The 26,964-nt window shown below is 39.5% G+C and overlaps 1 protein-coding gene across 5 annotated transcripts in view; it reads left to right on the top strand.

The window, feature by feature from the left end:
- Nucleotides 1–26,964, top strand: part of POLA1 (DNA polymerase alpha 1, catalytic subunit) — a 281,095-nt gene that overhangs the window by 81,043 nt on the left and 173,088 nt on the right. For all 5 annotated transcript variants that reach the window (XR_004318259.1, XM_032475944.1, XM_032475943.1 and 2 more), the window contains 4 exons: nt 21,594–21,626; nt 22,354–22,446; nt 23,651–23,856; nt 25,702–25,834. Coding sequence is in view for 4 of the 5 variants with exons in the window: in XM_032475944.1 (XP_032331835.1) it covers nt 21,594–21,626; nt 22,354–22,446; nt 23,651–23,856; nt 25,702–25,834 (465 nt within the window). In the remaining variant the exon portion in view is untranslated. The remainder of the gene's footprint in view (nt 1–21,593; nt 21,627–22,353; nt 22,447–23,650; nt 23,857–25,701; nt 25,835–26,964) is intronic.

Genomic DNA, 26,964 nt, shown 5'->3' with positions numbered 1-26,964 from the left:
CAGATGAATAAAAATACAAGGCTACTCCCTACCGTTTTTCAGTCTCCATACCATTCATTCTTAAAGTACATTCCAATTTCTAACAGCTTTCTTTATATGCATTCCCTCTGTAGATGTCAGTGTTCTAGATCTGTATGTATGGTAGCCATTAGCCACAAGTGACTATTTAAGTCTAAATTTTAACTAATTGAAATAAAATTAAGTTTTCAGTTCCTCAGTCACACCAGCCACATTTCAAGTGCTCAGTAGTCGCATGTGACTAGTGACTATTGTATCAGACAGTGCAGACATAGAACATTTCCATCAATGCAGGAAATACTGTTGGACAGTGCTGTTCTAGAAGACTATCAAATAATTCTGCCCTTGTTTTTTTATTTTATCTGCAAGATTTTTGTTTCTAAGTACATTTAATAAGCCTATCTATAGGATGTAAAATCTGTACTTTAAGTGTGCTTTTGAAAAATATACATAAACTTTTAATTTTCTTAGCATTCCCCAAGTAACAGGTCTTACAGGTAAGCAGCAATGGAAATCGAAGTAGAAACTGAAATGATAGAAATGTCCAGTTTCTCTTCCCTTCTGTGGATATTTGCTGAAGTGCAACAGAAAAAGTGGTGCAGCAACATGACCCTGAAGTAGTTAGAAAATGCATAGTTGTATAAGGAAAAGTAACTGACTAACAATAATCTTGAGATGATTCACATAATTGAGATTCCATGATGCAAAAATTTAGGTCAATTGTACTCTCATCAGATTAAATATTAGTCAGAGAGCTTGAAAAGGCATTTGACAATTGGAGAATCTCTCAAGTGTAAAGCTGATATTAAAAGTTTGATATCTTATGTTAGGATCTTAAGTGTTATGAATTAATTTGGTAAAATGTTGAGCACAGCCCATTTGCCTTTTCTTCTTTCTACTTATAAATTCAGGTTATGCAGAACTAAAGGAAAACTCCAGACTAACATTCAAAGATCATTGCCATTAATGATTCAGGGAGCTTCAGGTTAAAGGTGTATAATGTATTCAGGTAAACTAGGACAAAACACTCAGAGAAACATCCTTGATCCTTGCCTGCACAACAGTGGTCCCCTGAGTGGCTGACTATAAGGAGAGGCCTGTTTACTGTGGTGACCAGCACGGTGCCATGCTGAAGGACGGGATTGGATAGGTCTTGTTCAAGGGCTTTGCAGAACAGAGACCATTTGGACGCACTGAGTTCCACATAGATGGAGAAAATTGTATGAATATGAAAGAAGTGATCACCTAAAAACAAGAGCAGAACCCCATGAAATGCTGGTAATTGTTATGGTAGTGTGATTCTGTGCCATCAGATGTCTGTCTAATGCCTTTTTTCACTTAAAAAGTCCATCACTTTCTTGCAAAAATCAGATAGTATTTGAGGTTCAAAGGACAGCTTTTTTTTTTTTCTTTAAAGGCCTTTCCACCAGTTGGGGTGATATGTGTAATGTTCACATAGAAAGCAAATATTCCTCCTTTTACTTCTATATTCATTTTAGATATTCTTTGCCTAAGTAGCAGCTTATTATGAACATGAGTATAGAAAAGAGATTTTTATTCATATTTAAAGAACACCAGTAATAAAAACATTTCCCTAGCTGTGACAAAGAACAGTCTTTGTTTAAGGGTTAGGTATGTCTAAGGAAGTGACTCTTGTTAAGAACTAAGGAATAAAATATAATTCATCTTATCTTGTGTAAGGAAAATTGTCCTAACTTGCATGCTGCTGAGTGCCTAATTTACATTTAAAGCTGAAGTAATGAAGCCTTTATTTTTTGCCAGAAACTCCCATTTCTCTCCCAAATATATTCTCTATCAGACAAAAAAAAGCTCATTATTTTGCATGGTAATGTGTCTTTGCTGATGCAGAAAAGCAACATAATTTAGTTTGAAGGATTAATTTAAACTTTTTTATGTGCTCTTTTGCAGATAATTAAAATTATTTCTGGGGATCAAAAGGTGGGTTTGCAGAGCACACCAAAAAGAATAGCTTTATCCTGTAAGTTACAAAGGGAAGGGTGTAGTCCTTTTCTTACCAAGAGGAAGTTCCTGAAAACTCACGGATTTAGAATTTAAGTTTGACAACTTTAGACCTCATGGAACTTGTAGTTATAGGGGGTCTGAAGTTGAGCATGGATCTATGGAAGGTCTTAGGAATAAACAATATTTATAGCCAATTAAATAAATCTTCTAAATATAATACAAATGACCCTTTAATTTATATTCTTACTTAGTAATTAGGAATACTGTGTATTCATTTTCATTTACAAACCCTTGTAGGGGTGGGTATAGCTCAGCAGTAGAGTACGTGCTTAGCATGCACGAGGTCCTGGGGTCAGTTTCCAGTACCTCCATTAAAATAAGTAAGTAAATAAATAACCTAATTACCTCCCCCTCAAAACAAGAACAACAACAACAACAAAAAACAACCCAAAATAAGTAAAAACAATCCCTTGTTTAATAGAAAATTTGCTTTGTTGCAGGTAATTAAGTACGCTTTGAGGCATTTCCACGGCTGGCTTTCTGTCTAGCTGTTTGTTGCCTTTCTGATTTTCAAACTCAGAAATGGTTGACGCTGATCTCCCTGAGGCTCCCCAGGCCTCACCCCCAGTCACTGCTGACTCTTGGATGCCGGCAGTATGTGGCTGTGAGTGCCAAGTGTAAGTGTGCACTCACCTTCTTGCATTTTTCCTATGGCTTCATTCTACAAATCTTTATCCTTGTTCTGCCATCAACTTTTACCTTTTTTTCCTCTTCCCAACTCCAGCTCCATCTTTCTCTAATTATCCCCCACAGGACTGAATCATTTCGTGCAATTTTCATATACTGAAACGGAATGAAATTTCTGATGTTGCCCCCAAAATACACAAAGTAAATTTGAGAATATGCAAGTTCAACTCAATAAGATCAGATATGGGACATAGTGTACTATCCTGGAAGCGAATGTGTGTGCTCCTAACACTATGTGTTTATATACCCCACACCCATATGTATATAAATAACATTTAACCTAAGAAGAACTTGCAAGTGTTAAGCTACTTGAGAACTTTCAAAGCTTCCAACACAGTTGCATGTTTCAGCAAAAGCAGTCAGTGTGCTTGCTATCAGTTAGTGGCATAATCGATCATTTATTGACTACCACTTTGAATTTGTGAACAAATGGACATATTTACAGCCTTTTGAGACCTAATTGATTCCAAAGTCAAAAGCTTGTCGGCTACTCCAGCGCGAGTTTCAACTCCTAGATAGTAGTCACCTAATAACTGCTGAAGCCAGATCTGTGCCACCTATCTTCATTGCTCAGGTCCTGTGGGTGTCCCAGATGGGGTTCCCATCAGTGCCATTGACCCTCCCTCCCAACCTTTCCTAACGGGCAGTCATCAGACTTTGGAAGAAGCAAAACAGCTCCTTACTAGAAAGAGGTTGAAACTTTTGTTCTGTGAGTAATTACATTTCCTGTGAAAGCCTTAGTTGTTGTGTTATTGTTAAATTTATTCCTGGATTTTAGTTTTTGTTTTTATTTTTTAGGAAAAATTGTATGCCTTGACAGTATACTACATTCTTTAAATTTTTTAAGAAGTAAATGTTATTTATTGTTCTTATCCCTGAGAAGATCATCCAGAAAGGTAGTCTAGCAAATTTGTGATTATTTCACCCTGATTTGGTATTCCCTGTAGAGGGAACTTTATGAGTTTCTCTTGTAATCACCAATATCATAGTTAAGATTTATTGACTACTTACTCAATAAGGAGTAGTTGGATCTTTGTACTGAGTTTGTGCATACTTGGATGAGATCTATGAAATAGATTCAAATATTGAGGCACTCCGGTAATAGAAAATAGCAGAGCTACCATAATTGATTAGAAATCAGGGAGAAAACTTTATCATTGACCTGTATGAGCTGAAGTTCAGAGTAAGACTGTGGTCATTATTCATTACCTCTTTTCTTTCAAACAGTAAAACTCTTGGGTTTCTGTGGACAAGGCTGCTTTTTAATGGCATGTTCTCCAAACAGCTGTTAGGCACCCCCCTCCCCAATACCACAGACCACATCTGTTCCCACTGTTGATTAGCTAGAGGGTGGAGAAAGAAGAGGCTGGAGCATGTGTAATTACCAGTAATTAATTCTTGTTGAGCCTCCTCATTTCCTTCTATTCTAACTCCACCTACTCTCCTTCCTGTCTCTGTTGTAAATTCTATTTCATGTTATCTACTTGTGGAAAATCATCTTGATGGGTATACAGCTGTTTTCCTAAAATTTTACATTCACCTTACAGTGAAGCTGTTATTTTTCTTCAGATTCCAAAATCTCTTGGTAAGGCAAGGCAAATAGGAAAATATGAAAGTAAGTGAGTACATCTCTTGGGACTAGTTTTCCTACTTTCTTCTGTTCTGTTGATAATATTTCCAACTGTCAACAAATATTTATCGAATATATTCTTTCTTAAAGAAACTAATGCAAGGCATGAATAAGTGTGAGAAAAACAAATGTAAGATACATTCTTCGTCCTTAACATTAATGTACAGTGGAATTAGAGACCTACAAAATGTACATGGGAAAATAGCAATGTAAGTTAACATACAATAATTGTCCAAATTGTCAAGACCATAAAGCAGAGGTAGTGTTCTGTTTTTCTTTCCCTTTGGGGTAAGGTAAGGCTAAAGGAAATGTAAATTTGAGCATTTTAATTAGTATGTCATGGTAGGAGAGAGATACCACAGGCTTGTGCTTTAAAGAAAGTTCACAGTGTATCTTCTTTACACATCTTAAAAGCCTAGATTTTCAAGAGGTGAATGCTGTTTGTGAGTTTGTTTTCAGGAGAATGGCGCTTCAAGTGGAACATTTTTAAACTGCTTGTTTTTAAAATTTCAAATAAATTTTAAAATGTATTTGGTGTATGAGGCAGGGCCCTGGCAGGAAAGAGATGACCCTAGGATTAATAGGAGGATTTGATAAACAGATTATTTACCAAAATGTGGGTAGGGTAGATAGGAAAATCACAAGGCAATTGTGTGAACTTCAGGGCTGGTACTGGCAAGGATATTCCCCTCACAGGCAAAAAAGGAGTGAGAGGAGGAACAGATGCTCTAACCCCAAAAGAGGTAGTGGTGTGAAGAGAGCCTTCTGATTGCAGGTGGATGGATCCAGCCAGCCCGTCTGTGACCGCTCAGGGAGAAAGCCAGAGGCAGAAATAGGCTGCACTAATTTCCCCCCTGATCTCCGCAGTGGTCCCCATTAGCCAATCTCATCCGGAAATTAGGGGACTGGGGAGCTTTTGATGTAGTCTGTTAAGTCAGCCGTTCCTCCTGCAGAGCTGGGTGGAAAGTGGAGCTTGATGGGGAAAGGCAAGATACCTGGCATATTTGGAGACTTTGTAAGTTTGCCTCAATATGAGAAATCCATCTTGGATATGCACTAAATCATCTCGATGACAGTAGGCATATGTCTGGAATCAGCACACTTCTGACCAGTCAGTCACTTCTCAAGCATGTGCACAGGGAGTCATCGATACAGGTTAGTGATTCTCAACCGGGGCGACTTTGCCCACTGTGGGAAACTCGACCGTGTCTGGAGGCACGTTTGTGTGCGGGCTGTGTCGTTAGGATCTGATGGAGGCTTGTGGTGTTAGAGAGTAAGCAGTGAAGTGCCTTTTCATTCCATCCAGGTATGTGCTCAGAGGATTGCTGATGACACTCAGCCAAGCAGGGACCGTTCCTTTTGGTGAGAAGAGACTCCCAAGGTTTGAAAGAACTATTGGAGTTGTGTTCTGAGAATGAAGCTACACGACAGCATAGGTTGTACACGTTGAACATGAGGTGAGGGGTCAGGCCCTAAAAGATAAGAGGAAAGGAGATGACTGAATAATTGAGGTGGAGATGGCAAGCTCCCCAGGGGCGTGGGCTACGTCCTGGTTACCTTATGAGAGGTGAGCACCATGTACAGAATGTCAGTATGTATTTGCCAAGTGAATGAGGCACCCTTAATTGAGGAGAGATGTTTAGAAACAGAAAGAAAGGTGCCTGTGGGAAGGGGCAGATGAAAGATGCTGGAAAGGGAAGAGGTGAGATTCTTACATGAAAGCTACTCTGGACTGCGGAGAGGTGAGAAAGCTAGGCCTTTAAGGGCATATCGGGTGTGCCGCTGCAGCACACTGGATCTCAGCTTCCCAGACTTTGTGTCTGTCCCTCACCTTGTACCTCATGGCCTCCTTTTCTTTAAGATGCAGTAGGTAGGGACAAGGACATTTAGATGATGGTGTCAGAAACCACTGGTCCCCTTTCTCTTTCACCAGCACTGCCTTCTCGCCCTTTTTATATTAACGGCACTGTGCCCTGCAGTGAGCGCCTTCTCATTTTGGACTCAGCTGAAGATGTATGCATGCCTCCAAAGAGAAGATTTGAATAGATCAGCCCATTGGTGTGGGCCTCGGTGTGGCTGGCTCAGTCATGGTGTTTTTACATTCCTTCAAGACCGCTCTTAGTCCTGTTCCTTTCATTGTCAGACAGTGAAAACCATTTACTTGAAAACAACCATGTTTGTCTTTGAAGTTCGTTAAGGTCAGTGAAACTCCTTTGTTCTATACTTTCCTCAGTGCCGAGCCCATTGTAAGTGCTTGTTGAATTAGTGGATTTATGGAGGGTTACTCCTAAGATTGCAAAGAGAAGTGGGAGAGCAAGATAGGAAAGGACATATTTAGGAAACCTTGAGCATGAAGTGTTCAGTCTTCTGAGTGACAGATGGCATTAGATTGTTGTGTTCAAGAGGGTTGGGTGTAGAATTAAGAAATGACGGAGGGCAGAGGAATTGGAAGTACTGCTGTGGGAGCAGGAGTACTGCTGTTGAAGGATATCACCTGGTGGTAGGAAGGGCCGGGCAGGTCGGAAATGTCCACCCTTGAGACTCAGCAGCATTGATATAAGAATGTCTACAATCCATCTTTATAGCTCACCTTGTAGATTTTTGAAAAATCAGCTTTATTGCCCCTAATTTCATAAACACGTTTTTGCTATCTCATCACGAATTTAAAGGAAGCACCACCATTGCTTCAGCCAAAAGTCAAAGATTTGTTTTTGAGTTTTCTCTCTTTTCCTCACTTCCTCCATCTCAGCCTTCAGCATGTCCTGATTCTCCTTCCCATCCAGCTCTGTCCCATGCCCGTAGCACCTCCCCTCTGAATTACAGTTTGTCCTCACTTCCATAACCAGTTCTCCATGAGCCAGAGTGTTTTAAAATCATATCACGTCATTTCTATTTGCTTCATCCCAGCACCTGTAAGTATACTCCTCACAAAGTAGAAGCTCAATACGTGTTGAATAAGCCACATAGAAGTCACGATGGGTAAGAGTCTTTACAGCCAGCCAGCAAACTAACCAACATTTAGACTTTGCTAATCAAAACCACACACTGTCTTTGTAATTATAATAATAGTGGTCATAGATTTGTTAAGGCTCATTACTTTTTTCTCTCCTGACCTGTGACTTTTGGGTTGACACTCATTTTTAGGGTAGTTAGCAAAGGGTTCATAAGTGGCACCGGAGCCAGCAAAACGAGTCGCTCGTCTTTGGCAATCTCTTCGATAAATCAAGAGCAGCCATGGGTATGAACCACACTAGGGAACTGGATACTGTAGTTTCAGGACTGATTAAACATAGGTATAAAATCAGTACAAGTTGAGGGAGAGGCTAATCTTTTTGGGACTATGACCCATTGGAGACTTCGGTGAAAGCTGTGGGTTCTTTATCCAGAAAGCTGTCCCTATAGCCATGAATAGAGAATTTCATAGACCATGAAGGAGGTTCATAGACTGAGTCCGTAGCTCACAGTGGGAGTGTGTGTAGTTTGAAAATGCATCTTCAAAATTACGTTGTTGTATTTGGGATGGGTTAAGACATCTATTTTTGAAATATAAACTGTAGAAAGTAATGTGGCAAAATATTGGCAGATGGGGATGTTGCAGAAAAGAGATTATTTCTTTTTTTCTGTGATTCTTAATTGGGATCATAGTAGAATCGTAAGGGGTAGGGAATTGTGAGGGGCTTTGTTTGTTGGGTTGTTCATTTATCAAACAGAAAACCTCCTGAGGAGCACTGGCCAGTTCTGCCCTGTCCTTTTGTGGAAGAGGCAGAGGCGCATGGAGGGTAAGTACCTCATCCCTGCAGACCGTGCACCTCTTAACTCCGAGACTGGCCTGTAGTCAGACCCACTGAGAGGGGAGCTGCTGATGGGCCAGGAGGAGAGGGTGGGAGCAGGTGGGTGTGGGGCACAGGAAGAAGCAAAGAGGAATTTCTTAAGCATTTGCTCTGGTTGAAAGCAATCCCCCCCGCCTTTCTTTTCCTGTTTTAGTTCATCTTGGCATCTGCATTAAACAGACAAACCAAGAAAGGAGATTTTCCTTTTTGCCAGAAATTCTTAAAAAAAACTTCACTGTTCTTTGACTTCATCTCCTTTGGGGTTAAGAAGAGCTGTTCTTTCTGAACTTATTGTCAAGGGTTCTTGTATTCCTAATGTTTTATCTCAAGCTAGCTTGTTTTTGATAAACCCCTAAAGCAGAAGGTACTTTGTGCAGCTATCTAAGCACTAAAAGCAAGTATATAATGCTGGAGGACCAGAGTTGTAGATTTTTTCCCCCTGCATGATATATTAACTAAGCAGAAAATTTAAAAGAACAAAGACAATAAAAGTAATGTTTGTTAGTGGTAGTTTGAGATATTTCAGGAGAGATGAGATGTGAAGAAAAGCAATGGCCATATTTAGAAAGCTGCCTCAAACCCAAGAGTATCTATTGAAGTAAACTTGATGACAGACTTTTTTCCTCTTCATGAATCATTGTATTCCTATAAAAGCAAAAATTCCTCTTCATCTAAACAAATGGCTTCCACATCTGTTTTCTTAGTTTCTCAAAAGGGTGTCTTCGCCTTGCATTTTTTTTTAAAAAAAGTGTTTATCTGTTTAAAATGAAATATCTTCAAAAGCAGTTTATACATCAAAATCCAAGTTGGTCTTTAGCTTCTAAGAATTAGTTGAGAATGATCTGGTGGTGATGGTGGTTGTATAGGGAAAAAAGAAAGCACATTTTGTATTCTGCATAGGTAAGTTCTCCCTAACCATCCTCTTTAAGTTTTCTTGATTTATGTTTAATTTTACATGCTCTTGGTTTTGGGGACTGATTGAGTAGGTAACTGTCATTGGTAGCTCATCCCAGTATTTTAATACTCTGGGCTCAGAGGTCTGAAAATAAATATTTTCCAGATTTTTAGCAGAAGAGTCAATCTGTTAGTCCCATTGACTAAGGACTGATCAGCAGTTAGATTTTTTTTTTGGTTCCATAATGACTTTTCTCCCACTAAGTCACTAAGAGAAACACACTCATACTGGTTTGTAAAACGCTGGAACAGGTCTCAGTCTCGAGTGAGTCTGCGCACCCTCAAAGGTTTAGGTTTTTTCTTTTTAATCTTTAGTCTCTTCTTGTGTGACAGGCCACCATGCCCCTTGAGAGCCCATCCTGCCATTTAAAAATAAAGAATGAGAAGCAGCTGAAGTGCTGGCTCGTTTGCAGCTGACAGGAATCTGATCTACTGCTTGGATTCTTTATCCGGGGACCGACATGCCAGCAGTGTGTGGCTCGTCCTAGCCATGCCATCTGCAGTCACAAGGTTTAAGAGGGTGGGAGGCGAGGGGGTTGTCCAGGGGAAAGAAAGATCTTTTTCTTTTTTCTTTTCTTCTTTTTTTGTCTGTAAAGGTCAGGGAGAAAGGCTGTAGATCAGCACCTGGGGTCCTACAGCAGGTCTCAGACTCCTGGCTGCTTCCCACCCAGTGGGATTTCTGGGCAGTGATGAGACAGTTGTCCCTCAGGAGACTCCACCCACCCCCTGAGCCACAGCCGGTTCTTCTGTCAAAACAGTGGCTTGCCCTGAGGTCAAAGGTCCATGTGAGACATTTGATATTATCAAATTGAATCTTGGCAACGGCACTCAATTTTATCACTTATGACCTACAGAGTTTCTTTTGAAGGGTGTGAAGAATATTATTTGGAAATGGGGGAGCCCCTCCCCCATCGCTACTTTTCCTGTAGTGGATAAGTATAACCCGGAACTACGAACACATGGCGCTGGCCTAGACGTAAGAAGGCCGCCCTCCCCGCTCCCCGATGCGGAAGAGAGGTAGGAAGCGGATGGCTGTGTCAGAGCTGTAGGAAGCACTTTACTTGTGAAGCAAAGGAATTGATGCTCTGTCTTCTTGTCGAGCCCATCACTGCCTCCAGGAGAGGAGTCACTGCAGTGGTGTTACTTGCTGTTTGTGGGTGTTGTGGTTGCTGGTGAAAAGGCAAGGTGCTCCCCTCTTTTGACCTTTGGAGGCTTACTACAATTATTTGTATTAGGCGCTAGCCACCTGTTGGGATCGTTCTCGTTAAAGGTCAGCGTGTGGTGCCTGGCTGTCTGATGGTGGCAGCCTGCCTCCGATTTGCCAGTGGCCACGGGGCTGTGTGACACCTGCCAGTTATGACAGAAAGAATGGAGATATGATAGCTGGAAGGGAAAGGAAGGTGCTAGAGTTGGAATGAGGGATCAGGAGACCCATGGAGCACCATCACTGTTGGGGGGGGGGTGCGAGCTTGCCTTGTCTCTTTACTCCCGTTGCCCCATTGTGAGCCGTCTGTTTTGATGGGCTCCGTTACTGCCTGCAGGCTGATGTTGCTTTGATTTATTCCTATATTGCATCTCAGTTGGGCATTGGATTTCTTGTACCTGAGACTCCTCACGTCCCCTCTATTGAGCATCTTAGCTTCCACCCACTTCCCTATGGTCTCCACTTAGGTGTCCACAGGCATAGCATATTCATCAGTTCCAAAACTGCCCCCTGTGTCTGCTCCCCTTCCCGGATTCCGTCTCAGTGATTGACTATCTCCCCAGTCGTTAAGTCGGGAATGTGGGTGTCACCCTGGACTCCTGTCTCTTCCTCATGCCCCAAATCCAGCCAGTTGCCAAGTCTTGGAGATTCCACTTCCTAAATACCTTGTGACTCTATCTCCAGTGCAATGACTATTATGTTATTCAAGCCTCATTCCTTCTCCCTGGACACTGCCCCCCCCCATATGTATTCTCCACAAGTTTTATAGCCAGACAGACCTCTTTAAAATGTCGATCTGATTATATCACTCCCTAGTTTAAAGTCCTTACTGTAGCTTGTGAGGCCCTTCACAGTTGAGCCTCTTTCCTGCCCTCTCCTCAGTTTACCAAGCATTCTAGCCTTGGCCATACTTTAAATTTTCTTCTCGTTGTGAAGACATAACAAAACAAACAAAATTTTTTAAAAATTTTTTTGAAAACCTAATCTTCTTTAATTACCTTTGAGCTTCTCCTCTGTTCTTGGAATTGTCACACACACTCCTGGTTCCGCTTTTCCTATTATGCCCCAGAGCCCACTTTCCCCTTTTCTATAATCTGCTTCCATGAATTTCCTCTAACTCCTACCCCAGGGACCCCTACTATGTATGCGTGTATATATTTTTCAGTTGCCTGTTTGGTTCTCCAGTAGACATGACACGCTCTAGAGGGAAGGGATTGTGGCTGAATCCCTCACCTTTGTGTCCCCTCCACCTCGCTTATGAGAACTGCTCAGGAAATACTCATTGGTGAGTGAATGATTAGTTCCTTTTTGAGATTCGAAACAGAAGGAAAATAACAGGGCTTCCTAGAATCCGTATCAAATTCTTGAACCTTGGCCAGATTAGAGTGAAAATGCAATGAAGGTCAAAAGTAAAGGGGATTTTTTTTTTAGTAGGGGGTCACCAAATCTTGTATAGCTTATATATTGATGTTTTGTCCTTTTGTCCTCTTCAGATTCTGCACCTTCATCCCAAATGACTTTTTTCAACTTTGTATTCATCTGTTTCTTTCAAAATTTTCTGGATTCTTCCTAGAAAAAGCATAGTTGATGATGAGACAGGAGGAAAAGTGAGGGAACACATTATTTGATTGATCCTTAAATATAGAGGGGCATGCCTGAGTATGTGTGCAACGCGTATGTCTCTGGACAGGTGAACAGAGTCACATTTCCCTAAAACTAGACCATCTTTCTGAAAAGAAGATTTTTCTTTGAAGTGGAAACCCTCCGTATTTTAATCATAGCTAGCTCTTAGAATCTGTTTTCTGAACTTCTAATAAAAGGAGCTGGGCATGGGACACCATTTTGTAAGTAGAGTTGCTATAGAAAGAGTGGTCATTATAGAGCAGAATTTAGTATTTAGTCCTGGTACTGAGCGAGGGAGTTGCCCCCATCCACCTCCCCAGGTCTTGGGCTTAAGAAGCTCTCCCTCCTCTGACCTCTCTCGAGGCAGAGAATAATGAAGAACAGTTTCATGACTGTCCTGTCACACGCCAGCCCTAAAAAGGAGCTTCCAGGAAATCAAAAGTGCTTCCATCAAACTGGTGACAGCAGCACCTTAGTCATCCTCCAACTTCAGGTTGTCCTCTAGACCCCCAGCTCGGTGCTCTCTCAGGGTTGGGCTTCAGGCCAGGTGCTGAGTAATGACAACTGGCAGCCTGTGAAATCTGCCATTTGTGGGGGTCGGGAGCTCAAAGTTTCCTAGTCAGATTTTCCTGTGACCTCAGTTATCAAGAAAATACTGCAGATTCTAGAAAATGCTAATGTCCTTTTTTGCTGTAAGTATTATCTTGATTGCAGCGTTTCAGAATTGCCCAACTTCATTATCTCAGCATAGCCGGCCTGACGCCTTCCTCTCAAATAGACAATTATGATCAATTAAGCACTTTCAAGCCTTATAGACTACTTAATTTTATTAGTCAATTATTTGTGCTTTGAAAGAGTTAATGGTAGCTACCCAAGCCATTATTAGAAATTAGAACGTCCCAAAATAGAAAGGCTATTTCCTTTGTGTATGGCACTGCAGTGGAAAATGCCAAGCATAGTTTTTACTGAGTTAAAGGGTGAGGGAGGGCGGGGTGGGGGAGAAAGTTACATGTAAATCATTTAGCCATTAACCTAATGGGTGGATTTATAAATCCTATTACTCTAAGCCCTTTTTATTTCCACTGAGGCCTGGTGCACGTTTGATCCACTAATGTAAAATTCATTCTGTCTAAGTGATTACTGAAGTAAGACACTTTGAGTCAATTTTCATCAGGTTGTATGAAACTTGCCTGAATGCTGATGTTCACTTACCCTGCGGACATAGTTTGGCCGTGTCTTAATTAGCCCCCCAGATGAGTTATGTGAGGAGTCAATCAGGGAACCAAATCTTGGTGCCTTTTGACATGTCCATGTTTTTCTGTGAGGGGAATAGACTGGAGGTGCTGAAAACACCGAGCTCCAAAACAAGAGGCACTCTTCCTAGAAAAATGCATCTAGACATGCATTCAAATTTTTCCTTAAGAGTTTCAGGGATTTTCAGGTATCTTGACTTTAGGTTAATATCTCCTGCTCTAGTTTCAATTTTGTTGTCTTATGGTTTTTTCTACCTGGAAATTTAATATTTAGAGTGTAGTCTTGTACTTGAACTCTTGTGTTGGTGAATAAATTTGGCCAAAGTGTGCTTTAAAGCTGGCTCTACAAGCTCTCCAGGGTCCTGTGTCAGATATAATGCCATGTGTGGCAATGATGCACATAACTTCAAGTGAAACATATAAGATGTGAGTTTCTCAACTGGAGATTGGGGTGGAGGAGGACTAGAGAATAAGAATGTCATGAAAGGAAGGTTTCTTTAAAGCTGAAAACAGTTTTTTTTTAAAGTCAAAATATAAAGTAGATTTTTAAAAATCCACAAGATAAATAAATATTTGGGGGCAAGAAGTTGGAAGACATGGGAGAAGTTCACTTTTCAATTCATGTATTCAAAGCCATAGTTTGTGGGTGTTTAAGCTTTTAGATCAAAATTATGGCTGTGTCAAATTTTAGGGCAGTGTCAAATTTTAGGGAAGTAATTGAGAGATACTCATAAATATCATTAACTGTGTCTGTTGGGGAGGAGAAACCTTTCAGAAAGCTTTGTTTATTCAGCATGTTTTATATTCCTTACACATGAGCTATCAGAAGGTTAGGTTGTAAATTAAGGATTTTAAACAAAATCAGTTTATCTGGAAACAAGAGTTGTACGGGAGAGGTACACTTTAAGTGAAGTTTATAATTAACAGGACTTTATCACTGGGGTAGAAATTCATTTCTCTTGAGTGGATGTTTAACATGCATTGTATTTGAAGGTGGGACTAAAACTGATTCACTTTTCATTTCTTGCATGGAAAGAGCTAGCATTTAAATATGTGCTGTGTGTGGGTTTAATTGCCACTTTCTATAACCAGCCTTAGGGTCTTCTTGTGGAGATGCACTTATCAATCCATGGCTTTGCTCTTCTTGCGCTGGACCACTTGGGTTGGCCTCCTTTTACTCAAGCCTAAGAAATAAGTATGTATTGACGTACTACTTTGTGCCAGGCATTGTGTTAGGTTTAATGGCAAAGACATGTTCTCTGCTTATAATTTGCTTATAGTTTCTTAATTTTACCTTTTCTAATAGAGTTGTATGCTGTGGTATTCACAGAATAATGTGGGGGCTACATTGGACTAACATACTTGTTAATATCATTGGATTGGAGAGGCCAAAGAGGCTTTTCTGATGGTGTGAAGTTCCTTGTAAAGTGAGTAGATGTCAGGTAATGATAATACGTAACACTGCACACTTAAGTATCAGAGACTGTACAGAACAATTTACATATGTTGTTACATTTAATGCTCACAGCAGCCCTATGGTAAGGAAGCTGCAGTTACTGTCTCCATTTTAAGTCATGAAACTGGGGGCTTAGAGAGAGGTTATACTGTGTGCCTGAGGTCACACAGCTTATAAGGCGTGCTGTTAGGCTTTGAACTCAGGCAGCCTGTATTAAGGTTTTCTAGAGAAACGGAACCAGTAGGAGTGTATGTTTGTCAGGATGAGAGGGTGAAGGAGAGGGATTGGTGTTAAGGAATTGACTCGTGTGATTGTGGGAGCTGGCAAGTTCTGAAATCTGCAGAGCACATTGGCAAACTGGACATCCAAACATACGGAACATAAATTGATGTTTCACGAGGAAGAGTTGAGTTTTGGCTTCACTGAAGGCTGTCTGCTGCAGAGTTCCCTCTTCTTTGAGGGGACCTTGGTCTTTTTCTCTTAAGGCCTTCAACTGATTGTGTCAGGCCCACCTACATTGTGGTGTGTTTCCTCCTTTATTCAGTAGGCTGATTTAAATGTCAATCTCTTGTAAAAACAAAAAACAAAAAACAAAACCAAAAACGTTCACAGCAGCTTGCAGCCTGGTGTTTGGGTATATCTGGGTGTCATGGCCTAGCCAAGTTCACGCATAAAAGTAGCCACCACACAGCCTAACTTTGGAAACTGCACTTTAAAGCATTGTGGGGAAACAGCATGTGAAAAGCACAGAAGCAAGAAAAGAGTACTTGTTCAGTGTACTCACAGCACTTCCAGAAGTCTAGATCAAGGGGGTGTGTGTGGGAAGCATTAGAAGATGAGGTGGGCCTCAACTAGATCATGAGTCTCAGGTCAAGCTGAGGGGTTTGAATTTCATTTTAAAGAGGACGTTTTAGAAGGAACACTGGCAAAATGTGAAGAATGGCTTGGAAGGTACCGATGCTGGAGACGGGTAGGCTGAGTGATTAGGGCCTGGAGGAGGGACAGCGCACTGGCAGGAGGTGCCCCACTGGAAAAAGAGAGTCTAATGTGAGACTTGTTGGCTCATTGGATCATAAAGAAAGTCAGCCCTTTGTTTTAGTTGATGGCTCCTGGGGGTGCCATTTATTATGTTTGGAGCTGGTGAAGGTTTGGAGGAGATGGTTGGGATATAGAATAAATGCTTATGGAACAGATAATTGAATATGGGCTTGGAGAGAGAAAATGTTGAGTCATCAGTGTATGATCACTGAATCTCAACCAAGAGCAGTTACGCTCCCCAGGAATCATTGGGCAATATGTGGAGACGATTTTGGTTGTCATAACTGGAGAAAGTGTGTGTGTGTGTGTGTGTGTGTGTCTGCACACACATGCATGTGCATGCATGCTACTGGCATCTGGTGAGTAGAGGCCTGGGACAGTCCCTGATGACAAAGAATTATCTGGCCTAAAATGTCAGTAGTGCTGAGGATGAGAAGCACTGATCTATATATGTAGATGTGTGTATAATCTCCCCCGTGGGTTTGGGATGGGGGGAGCGGGGGGTGGGTCTCAAGAGAAGGTGGCATATGTTTCTAGGTACTATAAATACGTACACTCGTTAAATTAAGTAGACAACTTGGGAGAGCTGACATGTTTCTAGTTATTTTACAACCACATAGCCTTCAAAAGCAATCTAGAATATGGAAATACATTCTTGTAATGCTAGTTATCTTTGTTGGATATATTAGTGCCTCCTTTTCCTAATACTAAAGAAATGAATATGGTCCAATGACAAAACAACCAGATATAAGGAAGAGATATTGCTATTTGTCAAACTTGGATTCTAGATATTTCTATCTGGGAGGAATCCCAACCTCTTAATCTTGTAAATGAGGATGCCATTGCCTAGGGAGGGAAACCAACTTGTTCTCACATCGCTTAGCTAATTAATAATTGTCAGTTTAAACCAGGACTCAGATTTCAGACCCCTGACTTGTGTTTTTTGTTTTTTTTTGTTTTTTTTGTTTGTTTTTGAACTCATTTATGTAACATTTTATCTTTGCAAAGCATGTTTTCAGCCTACAGTTCTTATTCCCACCTAGCTCAGGGAATTAAGTGGTAGTGTTATCCCAGTTTTAAAGAGAGTAAAGCCAAGTTTTAAAGGCAGTAAGGAAACCAGTGTCACAGGAATGGTGGAGACAAAGTAGGGTGCTTATTAAACCAAAGGCCTTGCTCCTTGAGCATCTTAGAGAAGACACACATCTAAGAATAACAGAGATTAGGAAAATAGGAAAAAGTCCATCTAATAAGATGAAATAAAAGATGTTCGCCAACCAGGAGAACTGAGTAACACTGAGTCCTGCTTGGAAATTGCTGAAATTGGGAATAGGGAAAGCTTAGATAGTGGTCCGATTACCACATATCATAATATTTATATTTCTTTTCTCTCCCCTATCCTTCAAAACCATTCATTTTGCTCCCCCTATCATGCTAATGTATTTTAGAAACTTTCCAGTTTATTTCTAATTTTATGTCATCACTAACAGAAGAATCCTAAAGCCATTTGAGATTTCACTTGTCATTCTGTTCATGTGTTACTTGTTTCGAATGTGACCTTACCTAGCATTTTCTTCACTTAGAAGATTTCCGTTGTGTTTAGTTTCTGTATCAGACACCAAAGTGGGTTTCTTGTTAGTAGATACTGGTATAATAAATCCATACTTTTGAAATAGGAGCTTGAGGCGTTTTTTAACTGGAAAGTTGGTGTTTTCTCCCATTTAGTATTAATAAGCGCTGTTGCAGTCTGTAATAGCATCTACAGACATTTCATAACCTTTGAATGAATGCATGGCAAGGCACTAGTACTCTGTTCTAGCGAAAAGTAAAGAGCCTGGCTTTATCCTGGGCTTGCTAGGAGAACCTGTACCCGCACACCTCGGTTGCAGTTGGTCCCAGGTCACCACTGTTGTTCACCTCCGACCCAACAGACGTGCTCTCTCTGCTTAGTAAACCACGTTGTGGGTTGTATCCCTGAACCAGTTATTCTGTTCAGGAAGCAAGTTTTTGCAATACACTTAACATTTCCTTTTTGGTTCTCCCCACCCTTCCCCAGCATTTGGCGGCTCTGATTGGGGTTAAAACACCTTTTCGTATTACTTTAATTGTTGTCCTCCCCACCCTCAGCCCCACTCCTTTCCTGCCCCCCCACCCCGCCCTGTTCTGCAGAGCCTGCGATGATTGATATGATGGCAGTGCTGTCATTCTTTTTAACCCCCCAAAAAAGTCATTTTTGTTCTAGTTATTTTAATAGAGTCCCATTAAAGCTGTATTGCTGACTGAAATACCGGCATGAAGGGCTCTCACTGAGCTGAGCCCAGGAATTAAGAAGTCAGGAAATGGGCTGCTGCATTGCAAGAGAGCCTCGTGTGACACCGAATCTCCTGATTGGGGAGATCATTACTGCTATTATGACTCGACTTGCGTAGGAATTTTAAATTCCATCTGAATGTCAGTAATAACCCTCTTAGCAAATTATCCTGAATAAAATCATGAAGGCATTTTATATAATAGGTGTTGAATTACTGGATAGATTTGCTAATTAAATACTCTTTGTTCTGCTGCAGTTGACATTACAGGGTAAGATCTTGAACAATTATTCTCAACAGCTGTACTTTGTTAAGGGAAAAATTAACCACAAAGTTTATTTTTTTACACTTGAAGTTGGCAGATTTTTGAAATGTGCTTGAAAAAATTCCATCATCCAATTGGTAATGAGTAGATAAATATGCAGGTGTTGCTGTGAAATCAGATAACTGCAGACTGCCTTATTAATGAATTTAGCAAGACTTTATAGCCCTGTTTTCTAGCTGCTGGCACTTAGAAAATGATTTTCTGTCAGAATGGGTCACTTTAATATTAGGCTTGTCACTTTGAAGTGAACTTGGAAACGGCCATCTTGTAATCACTGTACCTTGTGTCCAGTTGACCTTTCTGGATACCTGTGGCTTTTTTTAAAAAATGCATTTCCTTAATGGGGAAGATATCTGTAATGTGTAAGATTTTGATCGTTGGCTTCTAGAACATTCATGTGGAATGGGCTTTGTAACAAGGCAGTGTGACATAATGAAAAGAAAATGAAACGTAAGGACCAGATTCCAGATCACACTCTTGATTAGCTCTGTTACTTTGGGCAAAATCATAGAGCCTAGTTTTCCTCCTGTGAAAGTGGGGTTTATAATACTGCCGACTCCTTAGGATATTCATTCAGCATGCTACAAATACTCATTGATAGCTGCCACGTACCAGGCCCTCTTTTAGGTCCTAGGAATGTGGTAGACTACAGGAAAGATGATGACTAAAGCTATCCTCAGAAATTGGTACAAACTCTGCAGAGACCTGTTTGGCTATATTTATCAAAAATTTGAAGCATTTGGCCCAATAAGTCCTCTTGTAGGAGTTTACCTTGTTACTGGCAGATTGGCAGATTACGTGTAGGTGGTTTCTACACTTTACCTTCATAACCCCACTTCAGTAAATAACCCTTATATACATGTAATCTGCCGATCTGCCAGTGGAATGCTATGTAGTCATTAAAAACAATAAGGCAGCTCTTTATGTAAGTATGGTATAATCTCTAAAATAATGTGTTAGCTGAAAAAGCAGTTGCAGTATAGTCTTTATAGTTTGCTTAGTTTTCTACCATTTCTTTGCAAAACATCCACCAAGAGGTTTCTGCTGCCAAAGGGAGACTCATTTTAGTAACTGCCCTCACATAGTGTGTGGAAGTGGTTGTGAGTTGGTGGCAGGACATTGTGGGAGTGGGTAATGGATCTGAAAAGTGAGAGTTGCCAGTTCACGTTGAAGGCGCACTCAGGACAGAGTAGGTTTGGTTCACGGTGTGAAAGGAGAGAAGACATCCGTTAGCGCGCGTGTGGAGTTGTAGTGACAGATGGCGCTGGAGGTGTTTTACTTAGCGGAATAGTTACCTTGTGGAGCTGTCTGTTGTGATGAGGAAAGCCAAGCTTAGAAGGGTGGAAGGGGCAGGGGGTGAAGAGAACTCGTGAGAAGTAGTTCTGTCCTCACTATGATTAACCTGACTTCGGTTGATCTCATTACTGCCCTTTTCCCAAAGGAATTATCAGGTATTCTCCCACAATGCATTTCCCTGTAATTTGAATGTTAAAAAATGAAGATGAAGTGGAGGAGAGTGGATGCTTTTTCATGAGTGAACTGAATTTTAGTGTCTGGTAGAAAAGTGATTGGGATTATTGTGAGATCTATCAGTCACCTGGCCAGCAGTTTTTTGAGTGCCTGTCAGATGTTCAGTGCAAACATGGGATCTGACCTCCAGGAGCTTGTGGTCTAGTTGGGGAGGTGACAAAGTGTCAGCCAAAAACTGTTTCCATTATGGGATTATCATGATTATCTTAGTCCAGTGGTCCTTAACCCTGCCTGCAAGCAGAAGAATAATCTTGAGAGCTGTTTAAAAGAATTGTGGGGCCAGGTATTGGTATTATTCAAAAGATACTCAGGCGATTCCACTGTACAGCCACCATTTAAACCACTGGTTAGCCTCATCATTACTCTCCACCACCCATCACCCCCAGGGCAAGGCAAGGTCTTCCTTGACCAAGAACATAGGACACTGAATGCATAAACAATATTGGGAGACAGTTCTGCAGGGAAGGTAGGCAGTGGAAATGGAAAGTAAGGGGTAGATATAAAAGATACTCTAAGGTCAGGATTTATAGGGCTTTGTATTATAAAAGACATGAAGGACAGAAACGACACCATGAAGTTTGAGCTTAGTTGACAAGGAAGATTCTTGGAGGTAAGAAAAAGAAATATAAATGAAGTTAATCTATCTGGCTCGTTGGAAAAGTGACTTCTGGTTTAGATCGATGCTCTGAACAATGGATGCTGCTCTAGAGGCAATAGCATGGAGTGACTAAGGCCCCACCCTCTGGAGTCAGAGCGCCTGGTTTCGTATACTTGCTCTGTCACTTACTGGGACAAATTAATTATTTTCTCTTTGTTTTTTGCATCTAAAAATTGGGAGTATTCAGTGGCTGTCTTGGGGATCTCGGAGAAAGAAATGAGAAAATGCACGAAATGCTTATAGCACAGTATCCGGCCCATATATTTTACACATAACACATGTACTGAGTGCTCAGTATGTCGTATTACTCCTTTGAAGAGGCCTCCCTTTGTTAAATATGTGTTACTTCTGATCTAGTCTCAGATAATTTATATGTTTTTATCTACATCTACATTATCACCTATATGTCTCCAGTCTTACATCTATTTAGGCCTGGGGACAGACCTCTCTACAGGTATTATCTACCATGTGTGTTTGTTCCCTGAATGTTTATTGAGCCTCACCTCTGTACTGGGCACTTTGCAAGCTCCAGGGATAGATAATAAAGATCTACTTTCTGCCTTCAAGAAGTTTAGTCTAAGGAAGAAATTTAAATCATATATATGTATTTTTTTTAACTTTTTAAGATCCTGAATACTGTAAGAATTGCCAGATTTGAAATGCTCTGTCAAGCTTTGTTTTTAGCCATGCAGTTCTATTTAAATATTGATACCGAGAATAGTTTGCCTTTGTGCCGTATTAGAAAAGGATGTTTTATTATGCATATTTATTAAAAATAGATCTTTACATAGGTCTTCTTACATAGATCTTTACACTAAATCTGCTTACGTATCTCCAGCTAACAGCCAGCGTAGAGGCAAAATTATTTTTAGATTACGTTGATGTTGTTGTTTTGAGGGTTGTAGTTAGAAAACTGTCAAGAGCTTTAAAAATGTATGGAAATGACAAATCATTGGCATACCTATCTCTAAATGGCTTATATTTATGTTTCTATAATTCTGTAATGCATTAATCTTGACTTTTTTTTATTTCATTTAGATTTTGATGCATACAAAGGAGATGGTACAGAAGGTAATGCTGATGACATTTTTTTGTATTCAAGGAAAACTGTAACCCACACAGCCTGGAAATGGCTTCTTAGGATGCCTAGTTTACGTTTATAATCCCTCCTAATGGATTATAGCCTTTTTCTTTTACTAACACTGATATGATCTAGCCGCTGCTTGAAGCCTATATGTGAGTGTTTCAAGCAAATTAGTAACAGTGCTAATTAGAGTTTACTTCCAGGCCTTTATACTGTATGTGCTCCACTGTTGTTTGTGATGATTGATTTTTTTGGCACTCTTCATATTCTACTAAATACTGTTTGAAACTGTTAAGAATTTAATACGGATTTGTGCTCCTGAATTTAAAAAAACCCATTTTGTTTCTGCTTCCTAAATCGTCGTGACCACTAAGTTTGTGGTACAGTGGGTAAATATAGATGTCACTTCCCTCGTCTCATCTCTTTCTTTATATTATTCAGTCCCACATTTTAATTCATTTGGAAGTGGATACTTCCCCTGCCACTCTTCTGTTTGTTTTAAGGAAATGAGGGAGATTTTCTTAATGTGGCAGTGCTAGCCTTTCTGGCTTACTGAGGTTTAGTCTTCGATTGTACAGTGACAGTATGGATAGGAATAAGCACAGACTTTTGAAAATTCATCTGGAACCTGCAATTTCTATAGTATGGAAAATCTTGAGTTTCACTGTGTGTAATGGTCACTTATTAATTTTCATAATTGTTGCTTTTTATTAGATGAATCTTGAAGTTATTTATGGAGATACAGATTCAATTATGATAAACACCAATAGTACCAATCTGGAGGAAGTATTTAAACTGGGAAACAAGGTGAGATAATTTGATGAAACTATCCATTTTACCTGCTTTCATGAATTCCATGTGTACATGGAACTTCATAAATTCCTGTTCATGTCCATGTGTATCCTTCTGAAAATAATGAACTTGATGCCTTCATTTCTTCATCCTTTTTTATATTTCTTAACTTCTGCTCCAGTTGTTTGTTTTCAGGGTAAAATTCAAAAGGAATTTTTTTCTTCCTTAAGTGATAGATATGTTTTACTTTTGTAAACAGTCTCAGTTTAAGATGTGATCATGTTGGAACTTATCACATTGTCATTCATAAGTAGAAATACATCTCAAGTAGTATTCAGATGCATTTTATACAGTGATAGATAAGGATAAATACCTACCTACATACATACATAATACACATACATCTGTAATTTTTACAGGAGTACTTAAAATATATTTGAAGAGTCAAGGGGACATTTAAAAATAATCATTTGTAGCCTCCTAGTTGCAGTTCATAGTTAGCAAGTGTTTCTTCAACACTTGCTATGTTAGATGTTGTTCCAATAAACTAAAACTAAGATATCATCTTACAAGCTAACAGCTTCCTGTCTTTTCCCCGTAAAATGTGTGAAATTTGAACTATAGTCTTTACTTGAGAGCAGGCTTGACATTACTGTACTCATTGGACCGTCGCTAGAGGTGACAGTCTGTGCCTTGACCTTGTCAATAAAGAGCAAGTAGCTGTTCATTTATTTGTTCAGCAGAGAGTTATTTGCTTATATTCAAGGTGCTTTGGGAGGTATAGGGAGATCTTAGACACTATTTTACTCTCAAAGTTTTATTGGTCATGTGTCTAGTTGTTAGACTATCTAATCTGATTCGGTAGTTTGAAGGTAAGTACTTATACATTCAGTTTTTAGATTAAAAAAAGACTACTTGAGAATTTTCATAAATTTCCTGTGACTGAGCCTGCCAGTTCTATCTTTTGGTTGAGTGGGATGATATATTTATATTATTGTCTATGTATCTTTTTGTCTGTTTTTCTCCCTGTGCTTTTTTGAAGCTCTTGAATCATACCCAATATAATATCATGTCCCATATGACCTAAGTAAATGCCTTCTAGCCTTGTGTGACTTCAGGTTCTGTTCAGATTAACTCTTGGCAATTTGTAGCAATGTTCATCTTCTCCTTGTTTGATGTTTGAGAAGCTAGCACTAACTAATGGTTGAAATTTTCACAGGTAAAAAGTGAAGTGAATAAGTTGTACAAACTGCTTGAAATAGACATTGATGGTATTTTTAAGTCTCTGCTACTGTTGAAGAAAAAGAAATACGCTGCTCTGGTTGTCGAGCCAACATCGGATGGGAATTACGTCACCAAACAGGAGGTGAAAGGATTAGATATAGTTAGAAGAGATTGGTGTGATCTTGCTAAAGACACTGGAAAGTGAGTTCAGCTTTTGTTTTTGCTTTTGTTTTTTCTCTTTAAAAAAATTCAAGCATTAATGACGTGGAGAACACTTTGATTCGGCCAAGCACAAGTACACAACTTTTTTTTTTGTTACTGTTATCATTGCATATTAACAATTCTTACTTAACTTGGAGTGGAATTTTACAGATAGGATAAAACTTAAACAAAGCCAAACTTGTTCAGTAAGAGATGCTTGCTGTAACATGCACCTTATGAGTTTCAACTCACAGTGAGGGTAAACCTTCACATTTTAGACGATTACAACATTACTTTTCATTGATGTTAGCTTGTTTTTGTTTTGTTTTGCTATACTGTTTCTATTAAAAAGTGCCTTGTGTTGTGCTCCTGAATCTTCCTAGTGCCTCCTTAGGATCGTAATTGTTAAAGTGTCCCCATGTTGTGGCTTAAAATGTTCTAGGATTCAAAGTGGGCCATGGAGTGAGACTTTGGCCCCGACTGTATCATTTGTGTGTAAAGATTCTTACTCATCCCAGGTTAATTTAAGAGGTAGTTCTCAAATACCATATGTGCCTCCAAAATAATAAATGTCATGACCGACCCCCTAGCTTTGCACCCAAGACTAAAGATTGTGATAAGAAGACCTGTTTGTTTGTTTTTAGGGCTACATTAACTTATAAAGCACCCATCTTAAAAAGACAAGTCATTAGGTGCTTTTTGTACCATCTTTCCAGGTAATTCCTGCTTTGTGAACCTAACCAATTCTGAAAATAGATGAATTTTTTTTTTAAAGCAAAATTTTAGATTGATTTTACTATTGCTGAATACCAGCAGTTTTTACTTGTTTCCCTGTCTTCCTCTTGTGTTCAAGTTGGGAGATTGAGCAATTGTTGCTTCTGCAAAACTACTCTTGATTAGGCAGAGTTGATCATCTGAGTCTGGGTCACTGTTAGCCTCTTGTGAAATATAGTTTGAAATGCTTCATTGCCCCCAAACGTACCCAAAGATGAAACTACTTTGTATAGACTGTCGATTAGAGTGTTCTCTTCAGCTTTGTGTTTTCTAAGAAAAGATGCATCATAATAGAAGTAAATTTCTCTGAGTTAGAAATGTATTAGTAATTAAAGCTATACAAATGTTTTTGTCAGGGTTCTTTTTCTGACAAATTATAATGCAGCTGTCAAACCCTCGCTCTGCATTTTCTCAGAAATGGATAAAATACTGGCTTCCTTACTCCTTTTTTTCCTTTTTATTTTGGCGGGGGGGGTGGTGTCTGGTTAGAACAACATGAAGTTTTTGAGGGATAGCATGCAATTCGAGAACACTGAGAAATATAATGAAGCTTTTAAGAGAGAAAAGTGAAATCTTCGGGTTTTTAAAAAATTTGCATAAAGAACTTTATATTCCTATTTTCCTAGCCAGTGGTCATCTCAGGTGGGTTGACATTAGATATAATATCTTGGTGCTTCATGAGGAAAGTGAAATATTTAGCCTCTAAAATTTTACCCTACACGGAGAATAGAACTGCTTGGGAATTTTGTAATTGCATAAAAATCCAATGGAACACATGCCTTTCTCTGTCCACATTTTGTGTGAAGCATTAGCTGCCTCGTTTTTAAAAAAAAAAAGATCTGTGTATTTAAGGGCAGACCTGACATTGCAAGGTTGGCAACCTTTGGTAGAGTTAATGTTAAAAAACAAATAGTAATGGCCTTAATGGCCTTTTGGACATTAACCCTCATGTTAGCTTTTAGTCCAGTTCTTCTCCACATGTTAATCTAATCACATTTATCTTCCTTTTCTCTCCTTTATTAATAAAGTATGATATTGAAAAATCAATCCTTTTTTTTTTTTTTTGTGCAGCTTTGTCATTGGCCAGATTCTTTCGGATCAAAGTCGGGACACTATAGTGGAAAACATTCAGAAGAGGTTAATAGAAATTGGAGAAAACGTGCTAAATGGCAGTGTCCCAGTGAGCCAGTTTGAAATTAACAAGGTAAATGTGGCATTTATTGCCGAGCCCAGCTGCTGCCGTGTGTTTCCTCCTCCTTCACATAGCTGAAGGACCACCTCATCCTTGCAATTGAAATAAATTCTAGCTCGTGAATTTATTTATCTAGCTGCTTAACAACTATCTCACAGATTGAGCATTAGCATTGCCCTCTTCTGTGCCCAGCCCTGATGCACCCCCGCCTGTCACCGGGCCCTCCTTCTCCGTTCCTCACTTACGTCGTGGGAGCCCTGCGTTTAGAGGTTCTGTGGAGTCATATGTTAGTGTTTCAGGGACTGGAGAGCATTTCCTTCTTCACAGTCTTCCTCAGTTACAGTTGTTTTTGGGGCAGGCCTGTAAGCTTAGAGACACAGAGGGGGTGTGTGTTTGTGTAACTTTACAGAAGATGATCCTTAGAGGTACTGTAATCAGAAGGCATTTTTAGACATTGTTATTTAGAATTAAGATGGCGCTAGCACGTTCTGTATATTCAAAGCTCTTGTGCTTTTTTTTTTTTTTTTAACTATATAAGTTATACTTTATGGTTAGTCTTAGTTGTTGAAATAGGGAATATTTTTTCTTACCTAATTTGAAAAATAAAATCTTGGTTTCCAAAAGTGCTGTGTAATACAAGATGTTAGGTTACAGATTTCTCTTTTTCATTTAGAAAGAGTATCCTTACATATTCAGCTCATTTTGCAAATACCATTTTACCCATTTTGTGATAAATAGATTTTATTGTCAAAGCTCATACTAAAAGGAATTTTAATGAAAAAGAATCTCATGATGGCATTAAATGGAAGTTTCAGAATTAAAACTCATTCATAACACCCCTATACTAAAGTAATGCTTGTCATATTTGCACATTTCCTTACTCTTTAAAACATAGTTTTACATGACAGCAATTATAATGTATATTATTTTGAGACTTGTTTTCACTTAACATGAACAGATTTTTCTACATTTCTGTATTAATCTTAAAAATCATCCTGCTAATTTTTATATTTCGCTGGTATATCTTTAAAAATTTTTGCTTGATTATGGACATTATTGCTATTGTAAATAACTATATTGAACATCTTTATTCATTTGCCTTTTTTGCTTTTGGATGAATTGCTATCTTAGTTTAGGTTCCT

The sequence above is a fragment of the Camelus ferus genome, chromosome X (assembly GCF_009834535.1).
Source record: "Camelus ferus isolate YT-003-E chromosome X, BCGSAC_Cfer_1.0, whole genome shotgun sequence".
Lineage (NCBI taxonomy): Eukaryota > Metazoa > Chordata > Mammalia > Artiodactyla > Camelidae > Camelus > Camelus ferus.
Note: the sequence above shows the minus strand (reverse complement) of the source record. Positions and strands in the feature narration are given on the sequence as shown.